The sequence below is a fragment of the Salvia miltiorrhiza genome, chromosome 7 (genome assembly GCF_028751815.1).
Source record: "Salvia miltiorrhiza cultivar Shanhuang (shh) chromosome 7, IMPLAD_Smil_shh, whole genome shotgun sequence".
Classification (NCBI taxonomy): domain Eukaryota; kingdom Viridiplantae; phylum Streptophyta; class Magnoliopsida; order Lamiales; family Lamiaceae; genus Salvia; species Salvia miltiorrhiza.
In genome coordinates this window covers 29,045,643-29,057,776 of record NC_080393.1, presented here as the reverse complement: position 1 = coordinate 29,057,776, position 12,134 = coordinate 29,045,643, and the positions used below count along the sequence as shown (strand labels likewise).

The window sequence follows — 12,134 nt, the reverse complement described above, 5'->3', positions numbered from 1 at the left end:
AATAGTGCCATAAGTGCCAACGAAAATCTAAAATAAAACCAAGTAATAAAATGATGCGTACCATAAGTGTCATACGCGCAGCGGGCGCTGGCTTTTCCCCGCGAGCGCGCAACTCACCCATAAGCTTTCAACGGTCGCGCAATCACCCCAGCGGCCGAGTAAAAGGGCAAATTAGGCATACCACCTAATTAATGGCCATATTTTGATGTTTTAATATTAGGGGCCAAAAATTGATTTTCAATCTTCATTATGGTCATTTGACTACATTGTTTTTTATAAAATCATAATCCTAACCCTAAATACACAATCCACAGCTGCACTCATCTCTCTTTCTCTCTCTCTCTCTCTCAGATTTATTCCCGCCTCCCTTCCTCCACCCTCCTCCGCCTTCCACCACCGCCTCCCTCCACAGCCTCCACTTCCTCCGCCCTAGCACCGCCTCCCTTCACCTAGCGCCGCTCCACCACCTCCGCTCCACTTCTTCTGCCCTAGTGTCGCCTTCCTCCACCGCCTCGCCTCCGCCTCCCTCCACCTAGCGCAGCTCCACAGCCTCCATTTCTTGCACCCCGCGCCGCCTTCCTCCACCGTCTCGCCTTCCTTCACCCGCCTCCGCCTCCCTCCACCTAGCGCCACTCCACAGCCTCCATTTTTTCCATCTAGCACTGCCTTCCTCCACCGCCTTCACCAATTTTTAGATTTGTGGATTTGATTTTTTGGAGTTTGTGGATTCAATGAGAGTTGGTGCATTTGTGGATTTGCTATTTTGGGTTTGTGGATTCGAGAGGAAGGAGTGGATTCAGGGATCTAGGGATTTAGAAATAGGCGTTGGCTCACGCTGCTCCCGGATCTGCCACCTCGCCAGAAGATATCCAGCCTCGTCGCCGGCGACTACCTCCAGCAACAGACTGAAGAAATGAAGTTCTGAAATCGCCTCCAACAAGAATTTTGATACTCCTACTAAAATTGTGATTCTTGAAGATCGTTGATTTAATTTGTAGTTTGTGAAATACTTGGGAAAATCATATTGCAGTTTGTGGTGAGTGGAATTTCTGGGGAAAATCATATGAATTTTGGAGATTGTTGGTTTAATTTGCAGTACGTGGAATACTTGGGAATAATTGAAATATTTGTTGGTTTAATTTTGCAGTTTTTGATCTCCTTAAACAATTCATTAAACTCCTCCATTCCCCTAATTTTATTTTTCTTAATCTCCATGTTGAAAAGGCACGTGCCATGAATAACGGGATGGAGGAAGTAATTTTTAGGAACGAATGAAGTATTAAATAGATGCGGGAACGAAAAAAAAGAAAAAAAGTGAAGACGAGGGCGGGCACAAGCACGGGCACGGGTACTGACCCGACCGCATGACGAGGCACGGAGAACTTACCTACTTTTAAGATATTCCCCATAAGTAAAACATCGAACAATTTTGTCAATCCTTGATAGGGGCTAAACGAAAGTACTAATAAGAAAAGCTGTACAAACAAATATAAATCCCTAACTCGTTGTTAAATATTTTAAAATAAAATTAATTTAGTTTTGAATTTAACAAAATGAAAAGAATATGATCAAATATTTTAAATTTGTACAAGGTGATTACAAATTCCAATAATCATATAAGAAAAAAAAAATATGCGTGTGTATTGACTTAACTATAAAATAATTAATATTTAAAATTTAAGTTCATCGTGATATAATTTTAAAATTTATTTATTTAATTATTAATATATAAAAAATAGAAGAAGAAGATTAAAGAGTATTGATGAATTCCAATAAAAGAAAATGTGGAGAGGATGCAAGTGTTGTAAATAAATGAAAGAAATAATGGAAAAGAAAGAATGGTTGGAGGAGAGGTGAGAGAGAGAGTTGAGTGGGGGACTGAATAATTAAATGGGGCATAACAGCGAAACAAGAGGACGTTGCGGCATGACGAGGCACCCCAGATGCCAGACACGTGGCAATTCTTCATTGCTCCAGTACTCTCTCACACACGTGTCAGTTTTCGCCTGCTGCGCTCTTCGCTCGACGCGCGTCGCTCTGCTTTCTCTCTCTTATTCACCCCCGGGCCCTGCTACCCTGGGACCGGTCTCCCCCCTGCACCCACTCACTCTGCTAATCACGTCACTTGAAAACTAATTAATTCATTTAACAAAGAAATCGAACGTTCGAGAGGATTTAATGCTGGTACTATGAGATTAGGGATATTAATAGTCAATCCATCCTCCTCAAAAAAAAAAAAAAAAAAAAGTTCAATCCATCAAGTTTTGGGCTAATTTGATGGGATTATCAAATTAATTCTAATGCTCATTAATAACTAATATGCAACTCTGAAAGATATACAAATGCAATATTTTTATTAAATAATTATCATTTTTAAATTTTTACATCTTAAATTTTTTATGTTAAGTATTAAATTAAAAATACAAAGAAGTGAAATGACCAGTATAACTTTCTAATACTGAAATTCTAATATTTGAATTAAAATACATTTCATAAACTTTTGGAAAAAATATTTTATCATAGTACTAATTTTCAAAAGTAAAGTAATGAAGTTGAAAATCTAATAATGAGAAAATTTTCATATAATCAAGAGAACACATTATTTTTTACTCAGCCCTATATGGTTTCGGGTTATTTTCGGGCCAACCCTATCGGGTGTTGGGTTATTCGGTTACGGATTACTCGAGTTGTAATTTTTTCAGGTTGAATTTTTTTAGCTATAGGATTGGCGGACTAATTGAATCAGTCCACGAATTTCGGGATGGATTGATATCGCTATTAGATACAGTAGATATTAATTACGAACGTTAATGTTGAACCTATTTTTATTTTCTATGTCCTACTCCCTCCGTCCGCAATATCGTTTCCACATTTGTCATTTCGGTCCGTCCGCGATATCGTTTCCACTTCCATTTATAGAAGTAGGGTCCACAAACTTCCACTCACAACAATTGTGGGACCCAAACTCCACTCACTACATATCCACTACAATCCACCACTTTTCTTAAAACCCGTGCCATCCACAATGTGGAAACGATATTGCGGACGGAGGGAGTATTATATATTCATTTCGTTAATTGAAAACCAATCTAGTCTAGTCTATATATATTGATTAATGAATGATTAAAATTAATTTTCAAATGAGAATATGTTTATGCTTATATATAGTAAAATTATGCTTTATTCATAATTAACATAATAAAATTGGATTTTCATTCCTATAAATTTGGCATATTTATTTACAAATGTGAGAATATAAAAACTTTGAAATGACTTTTTAAATAGGTTAAATAGGTTTATTGCAAAATGTCGAGAACGTCTATGAAAAAGAGAAGAAAACTTCGAACATATAGCTAGCATGTTAGCAATCACATATATTTGCATCCGAAGCTTAGGAATTTATAAATTTGAGGATATAATTAGGAATATCCATGTTAAATTATGGAGCAAATCAATGAAGATTCGGGCATCATGATTATATGATCAAGTTGTAGTGGGATAGCCAAAAAGTAAGACGATTTGGAGGGTAGAGTAATTGTGAAAAATCATCAGAGCCGTAGAAATGGGAGAGGTGTGCAGTGGGGTGGAGCACAGCGTAGCACTACCCATCTGGAACACTAGCTATCAAGACACTTTGATTAGAGGACAGCACCAAAAAAGGGCCAATTCAGTCAGACCAACGTGTCACCTTCCTCGCTCTCTCTCTCTCCTCCGCCACTTGTCCTTTCCAAGTACCCTCTCTCTCTATGTGTCTGTGGACGAGGTCTTTTTCGTCATTCTCTTACTTTACTTCCCCCCGTCTTCCGACCTCCGCTCTCTCTCTCTCCCGTCTTCTGCTACCTCTCTCTCTCTCTCTGCAATGTCTCCTTTTCACCTTTCTTTTGGGCTATTTTATTGACTTCGCCACTTGTCTGATTCATCTCTTCCTTTTTGCTCATTGTGGATTGATTGATTGCGGACTTTCCTCAGTATTAAAATCTTGAAGCTTCATCCTCATCCTCTCCTCTTTCATGAATCTTTCTCAACTGGGCCGCAGGTTAACTTCCTTGTTTGTAGGTTGAAAATCATTCAAAAAAAAAAAAAATCAAATCTTGGCGTTAATATGCAGTCAAACATAACAATTTTGCATATGCGGTCGCATGAGTTGGATGATGGAGTGCTCGAATATGTGTACAGCTAAAGAGCTATATATGGGGGATAAAGGCGACAGAAAAAAAACATTGGAAATGGAGAATCTATCTCTAGATATTTCGGCAAAGAGGTTTTCTAGAGACTTGTTGCAGAGGTTCATGGGCAGCGGCAGCGAGCGCGGCGGCGCCAGAGATGAAGATGAAGAAGAAGAGGAGGAGATTGAGTTGAATCTTGGGTTGTCAATGGGGGGGAGATTCGGGGTGGACAAGAAGTTGGTGCGCTCTTCCTCGATAGCAAGCTGCCTGCCTGTGGTGAGGGACGATAATGACGCCACGGCGGCGCACGGCGGCCTCGCGAGGACCGCTTCGCTGCCGGTGGAGACGGAGGAGGAGTGGAGGAAGAGGAAGGAGCTGCAGACTCTGAGGAGAATGGAAGCCAAGCGGAGGAGGTCCGAGAAGCAGAGGAGTTTGAGGAGCGAGAGAGAAGGTGCCGGCGGCGGCGGAAGTGGGAACTTGAGCTTGAGTGTGGAGGATAAAAAGGAAATCGAGATGAATCTGAGGGCGAGGTTGGACAGAGAGAAGGCTCTAAAGAGGTCGGGATCTTCGCAATTGGGGAAAGGAAAGGCAAGTTATGGCGGCGGCGGCCAGGGCTCCGTCGAATCCAAAGGGGGCAGCTCCTCTACCATATCGGAGAATTTACAAGGTAGTATTTTCTTGGATTTTGCTGAAATATATTTTGACATCTAAATGCTGATGCTGATGTTTTCATAAATTACTTTGAATCTTACTAATTCTGATTTGTTACTTTTGGTGTGTCGATTTCTAAGTCAAAGCAGCAGTGCAAGTGCTGCTGTATTTTGATGCTTATTGTTGCGGGGGTGGGTGATTGGTTGGCCTACATTTATCAACTTTCTATCTGGAACATGCTTTTATTCCTTCATAATTATCATGATATCTATTGAATTGTATTTGTGATTTAAACCACAATCTCTGGTTAAAATGCTGTAATTTTGTGACTCATCTCTTGTGTTTATTATGTATCACTTGTGCAATTAATTATCCTTTCCTCAAAAAGAGGCGTGGGAAACCTTAGAAACTAGGTTTAGTTTGCCCTGTAAAAAACAAATAAACATTCTGATAATCCCATGAAAAATTCAAGTTTGACATGAGGGAGGGGTATGAAAGATAAGTCACTCGAGAGGGATGATTTTTGTATTTTCTTTAGTCGGCTCTTCTGAGGAGACATACAAGTGAGAATAGGAAAGGTTGCAGGCCTTGAAAGTGGTAGGTTGGTTAATGAATTGTCTCAGAAACCTTAGCAGGATTGGGAACTCTGTTTTACTGCGTATCGTTACCATCTTATCGTGCTTATTGTGGTTGCACCCAAGTTGACGAACACGTACCTGGATATGGTGTTGGGTAAGAGATGGATCTGCGGGGTTGCTTATTTTTGGACAAGTATGATAAGTCTTGGTCCAACAATTGCAGTCGGAAAAGTCATCCATGAGTTGCACATGTTGGATAGGATTGCTTCCCATGTTCCATAGAGATGATAAGCTTATGTACCAACCAACACAGTGGGCCTGCTTCCACTCCACTCCACCAACACTATTTTGGCGTCATTACACTCGATGATTTGGGCAGTGCATAACACCGACTATGATTGCTACTCGTTGCTCAGAACAGAAAGAGATGAAACAACCCGGCACACGCTTTATGTAATACTTATTTGATGGGTGCTTGTCTTTCGATGTTCTTGATTAAAACTAAGTAGACCTGCTTAATTAATGTGATGTCAGTTGAAATGTTGCTAAAACACATCTGTTTCAGGATCCAGTGGCGAGCTGAGCCCAGGCAGCATCCAATCTGCAGCAGGCAGTCAGGATATCGTAGGCTCGTCTGCAGCAAAAGCACGAGAAACCACCACGAGCAAAGCTGACATGGAGAGTCCATCATCTAAAACCCCAAGAGCCCGAGGCAGGGGAGTCGGGGCAGAGGACATGCCTTGCGTTTTTACAAAGGGAGACGGGCCTAACGGGAGGAGGGTGGACGGGATACTGTACAAATACGGTAAGGGCGAGGATGTTAGAATAATGTGCATATGCCACGGCACCTTCCACTCTCCGGCAGAGTTCATCGTGCACGCAGGTGGCACCGATGTACACAACCCGCTCAAGCACATCGTAGTAAACCCTAATGCTTCTTCAATGGTGTGATGTTCAAATTTAGGGGTGAATTCCTGTCAGCATTCATAGAGTAGCGGCTTTTCTTTTCCTTTTCATGAGTTCTTGGATTTCATTTATGACTATGTGGAACAATTGTTTCCATGGGGTATCAAATCATACAAGAAAAAATGCAGAAAATTTTTGGTTTCATCTTCGCAGACTCACCATAGACTTCATTTCAATTTTTGGCTTCTTGTTTTCAAGAATAAATTGTAGTTTTGATAGTGAGTACAAAATGTGCATGCAATTAGCGACGGAATCAGAAAAATAGTGGTGCCGGAAATTACAGAAAAATTCCGACGGCCACCTTATAGATTTTAAAAATAAAATAATTTTGGAGCTTCAAGCAGCCCCGGAGATTGTGAATGGAAAATGACAAGCTTTTAAGAAACAAAATCTTTAGTAGATCTGATGGAAAAATAATTCATAGAAGAGAAGGAAAATTTTAATTCGAGAAAAGGAAAGATAACTACTTTGCTAAAGGGATGAAAATAAACAGTAAAATTAGTAGAATAAAGATAGTGGGCGAAAAGAAATCATGAGCAGAAAATATGGAACAATTATAATGGGGCCCGTTGGACGGCTCAAGCCCTGTGCCAGCGAACTCCGCCCCATTGCCGAGCCAAAGGTTGGATGCATGGCTCGATAGAACAAGGTCCGGCTCGTTGCATATTACTCCTATATAAGTTGCGTACATTGCATGCGTTATTAAAAAAAATATTGAAATTAAAATTAAAAATCGATCATTGTCTTTTTTTTTTTTTTTCAAAATAGCTGTTGAACATATTAATTTTTTTATGAGTTGGTCTTGGGTGAGGTCAACCTCATGGGGTGAGACGGGTCGGGTCGGGTCGGGGCGCGGGTCGGGTCGGGTTTGGACGCGGGTTTGGGATAAAGTACACATTATCATTAATAAAAGTAACAATTATTGTGAACAAATGTAATAATTTCAAAACATTACATTTCTGCATATCAATAATTACTTTTCATTATAATAACAATTACTTTGAATAACGGAGAAAATAAATAGAATATAGAAAAAAAATTAAATAATAATTCAAGTAATTATTGTCTTGAGGAAAAGTAACTATTGATATGATGAAATAATTCAAATAATAATTCAAATAATCATTGTCTTGAGGAAAAGTAACTATTGATATGATGAAATGTAATGTTTCTAAAGTATTACATTTGTTCACAATAATTGTTACTTTTATTAATGAGAATGTGTACTTTATTTCTGGTATCCCAGACCCGCGCCCAAAACCCACCCGACCCGTCAAACCCGCGCTCCGACCCGACCCGACCCGTCTCATAGGGTGAGGTCAACCTCACCCAAGAATTTGCGTTTTTTTATATATTAAATTATTATATAATACGATTAGTGATTCATGGCCCCTCCTTAATTCACTCTTGTATGTGGCTTCATGAGAGTTTTTTATTTTTATTTATTAGCAATTCTAGAGCTTTTAGCTTTAACAATATACATTCTACATGGCCAATATACATATTACATGGCATTATTGTTTCTTATTTAATTTTAATTTTGAAAACACAAAATACACCCTAGATAGTCGATGCTCAACTTCTTCATTATCGTCAATGACTACCCCGTTGCATCTCTGCCCTGTTAACCACTACAGTAATCCCTTGCTCTACACAAACCCCTTCCCCAAAATCTCTTGCCATATACGTTAAACGCTCAAGGGTATGAACTTGGACAAAATACAATTCGTTTAATATGACAAAGTCGTCGAGATTTCGGAGCTCCCTAAGACGACGACGAGGCGCGCCGGCTATACCCTTCCGAAAATCGAGCTTATTTGCTCCATATGGGCTGAGGGAACTTGTCAAGGGTGCTGATCAAAAGGTGCTCGTCTATTGGGGAAAAATCATGAAGCGCTACAATGATATGCATCATCCCAGTACGTCGGCATGCGATAAAAAAATAAATCAAACCTCACTTCCAACGTGTGGAAAATGATGTGAAGGCTTGGGGAGCGATTTATGACAAATGCTGAACCAACTGGGAGAGCAGCATGAGTGATTTCATAATCAAATCACTTCAAACAAACATTGGGGCTCAATTTAACTCCACGAATCTTAACGATTTGCCTCTGCCGACGAAGACGTCCATTCGACGAAAAGGAGGAAGAATACCTTCGAGGGAGGGTACATGACGACATCCTCCTAGCCCAGCATCACGACTAGGCTTATAGGCCAAAAGACGGCAAAACACAACAAAGAAAAAGGTAAAAAAGTTTAGCCATAGTCTGCCCCAGACAAGGGGTTGTGGGCCTATTTAATCGTTGATGAGCTCGATGATATAAAACAAATGAAGTGCGATGTAGTCGATGCCCAAATTTTTGCACTCGACACTTCGCGAATAAAAGCTTCGAGAATTAGCCATTGCATAATTGATTGTTGGAGGAAATCGCGAAAAGTCGAGGGTAAAATATCTAGTTTAATTTTTAGGATATATTTTAAATTAATGTAATTTTAAGTTTTATTTTTAATGTAATTTTTTAGGATTATTGTAATTTTCAAATTATTTAATAATTTTTTTATTTTAAAATTTATTTAGATTTTGATTTTCAAGAATGAAATAAAAAAATTTATAGACCCCCCATTGTAGAGGCTTGACTCTATAGAAAGGTGACTCTCGAGAGAGCCCCTAAGGGCTCCATTGTAGATAGGGATGTATACGAGCCGAGCCGAGCCGAATACTAGCAAGCTCGAACTCGGCTCGTTTAAATATTCGGGTGTTCGAGATCGGCTCGAGCTCGATTCGAGCTTTTATCTTGATGATCGAGCTCGGCTCGTCACCTACTTATCAAGCTCGAACTCGGTTTGAGTTCGGCTCGGGTGATGCTCGATAATATCGAATTCGAGCTCGGCTCGTTAGATGTTCGTATATATGATGTTCAAACTTGAATTTGTTATAAATTTAAGAAAATCTTCTTAATTAATTTGTTACTCGAGCTCGAGTTTGACTCGTTTAAGGCTCGTGCACTAACTCGATTGAAGGCTCGACTGAAGGTTCGTGAACATGTTCGCAACGTTCGCAACAATCGAATCCGACCATGTTCGCGAGCTCAATGAGCCGAGCACTGTCAGGCTCGAGCTCGGGTCGTTTATTATCGAATTGAGCTCCGAACGAGCTTTTTTCGAGCCGAAACTCGAATAGGTTGCGATTAGCTCTGTTCATTTACAACCCTTGTAGATGTTCTTAGGTGCTCTCTGGAAAGCCACCACCCACAACAGGGAGCTCTATAAAGTAGCTCTATAGATTCTTTATTCTATTTTTAAAAACTGAATTTTAAAATTAAAATTTTCATTAAATTTAAATTTGAAAATTACAATAATCCTAAAAAAATTACATTAAATTAAATCATATCCTACAACTTAGACTAAATATCTCATCCTCGACGTTTTGCGATCTCCTCCAACATTCAGTTATGTATGGCTAATTCTTTAGCTCCCATTCGCAAAGTGTAAATGTTTAAAATATGGCAGTCGAAGGGGTGTCACTCTTCAATTGTTGTGAAATGTCATGGTGGTCAACGACCTTTTCAAACGTATTTTCTCACTTGTCCGGGCGAACAACGACTCTCCATTCTTCTATTTCCCTTTGTTGTTCTTCTTCGCCGCCTTTTGGCCCATATGCCTAATCATGATACTTGGTTCGGAGACGTCATCGTGTACCCCCTCAAAGGTATTCTTTGTCCTTTTCAAAGAATGGATGTCTTCGCCGATGGCGGCAAATCCTTGAGATTCTTGAAAGATGCGCCAAGCTGAGAAGTATTTGAATTTAGCTTTGTTGTTTGTTTAAAATATCTTCTGAACTTTTTGGGTGATTTGATTGTCGCTTGTGCTACTAGAATAATAATTCCCTAACTATGAATGAAAGTAATTAAAACTCATAATGTCTACATTATATAATACTTGATACATTCTAGAAGAGCTTAATATTATACTCTATTATCATCCACAAAAAATAGTCTTAGAGGGGGATGATACGAATTTTAATAAAAATAGTTAATGTGTTGTGAGTGGAGAAATGATCCAACTTAAGGAGTAGTGATAATAATGATAATTAATTGTATTATAAGTGGAGAAAAAAGCCCACTATGGAATAGAAAGTTTTCAAAAAAAAAAATTTGATTTTTATGGATGCCCTAAAATAGCAAAAATGAATTATTTTTTTGTGATAGAGGAAGTACAATATTATAGTCAACATTTTAGAATAATTCTTATAGAATTTTTGTTGTTTCAATCTACTAAAATAATACTCCATCCGTCCCATAAAAGTTTGCCTTAAGAGGAGCTGCACGAGTTTTAATAAAAGCTGGTAAAAAGTTATTTGATGGTAGGACCATGTACAAAAATAGTGTTTAAAAGGTTGTAATTGTAAAATAAATGGTGGAGTCATGTACAAAAATAAAAAGTAAGAAGATTTAGGCAAACTTTTGGGGAACACCCCAAAAAGAAAATTTGGGCAAAATTTTGGGGGACGAGGGAGTAATTCCCTAAATAAAAATGACAAAAAGAATAGATAAAAAATAGAAAAAATGAAAATGACAAAGAATAGGTATAACTTAGAGAAAATAATACTTGGGCCATGAAGTCACGATCAACAAGGGCCCTATCGGCTTGAATTGCAAAGATCCTCTTGCTTTTATATTTTTTAATGAGTAATAATTACACAAGTTTTCTTTTATATTTTTATACTCCCTCCGTCCCGTTAATAATGACATGTTTTCCTTTTTGGGTTGTCCCGTTATTGATGGCACGTTTCCTATTTTGGAAAAATAAGGGAGTGATTAATGTTAATTAAAAGCCTAACTAAACAACTTTAAAAAATTACTCACTCTTAACTCTCTCTCTCTCTCCCGATTACTCTCACTCGCCGCCTCTCCTCCTCTCCTCGACGACTCCGTCTCTCCTCCTCCTCCACGGCGACGACGCGGCGACTCCACCTCCTCCGCCACATTTTCCTCCACTGATTCGCTTGCCGGACTTGTTGCAACGGCAGCAGAGAGCGCCATCCGCCTTTCACCTCTCTTCCTTCCCTATCCTCCATCGCCTTCCCTCTACTGTATCGCCAGAGTTCTGCTGTGTCGCCGGTGATGAGGAAGAAGAGACGAAGGTGAGGGCGCAACTCTTTCCTCCTCAGATCTGGAAAGAAGAGACTAGGTGGCGAATGCAGCGGCCGCCTCCCGCCTCTTTCCACCCTCCCGCCGCAGCCGCGATTTTAGGCTAGGGTATTAATTGCAGATGGAGATTTCTTAAATTTCTTGGATTTAGATCTGTCAATTTACTTTTAGTTTACCATGTTTTCGCCGTAATTTGACCTTGATTCGATCAATTTGCGTCAATGTTTCTCCGATTCTGTAGCACTTTTTATGGTTAAGTTTGATTGGGTAGCTGTTTTTTTCATTGCGTCAATGTTTCTCCGGATGGTTAATTTTTGTGGATCTGTGGATGATTTATTTGTTGTTTGAGAAGTTTGTGGATGGCTACGGGGGTGGAGGGAGATGACAGTTCAGATGAGGCGAAGGGAAGGCGCCGGCGCCGGCGGCCTCGCCGGTGTTGAGAGTGGCGGCGACCAGCGGCAGCCATATTTGAGGAAGAAGAGAAGTTATTCTATTAACTATATTTAACATTAATTAACAATAACATTAAACATGTGGTCCCTACAATATTTCTCTTAATAACACTCTCCTTAATACCCGTGCCGAAAAGAAACGTGCCGTTAATAACGGGACGGAGGGAGTAC

The 12,134-nt window shown here is 39.6% G+C and overlaps 1 protein-coding gene across 1 annotated transcript; it reads left to right on the top strand.

Moving 5' to 3' along the window:
* The first annotated feature begins 3,384 nt into the window (after positions 1–3,384).
* Positions 3,385–6,505, top strand: LOC130995869 (ninja-family protein AFP2-like). Its single transcript, XM_057921339.1, has 2 exons — positions 3,385–4,833; positions 5,961–6,505. The coding sequence occupies exons 1-2, from the start codon at positions 4,140–4,142 to the stop codon at positions 6,344–6,346; spliced, it is 1,080 nt and encodes a 359-aa protein (XP_057777322.1). The 5' UTR covers positions 3,385–4,139; the 3' UTR covers positions 6,347–6,505.
* The last annotated feature ends 5,629 nt before the right edge of the window (positions 6,506–12,134 follow it).

Coding starts and splice junctions, on each gene's coding strand:
- LOC130995869 (XM_057921339.1), top strand. CDS start 4,140: ATGAGTTGGATGATGGAGTGCTCGAATATGTGTACAGCTAAAGAGCTA. Junction 4,834..5,960: donor CATATCGGAGAATTTACAAG/GTAGTATTTTCT, acceptor CATCTGTTTCAG/GATCCAGTGGCGAGCTGAGC.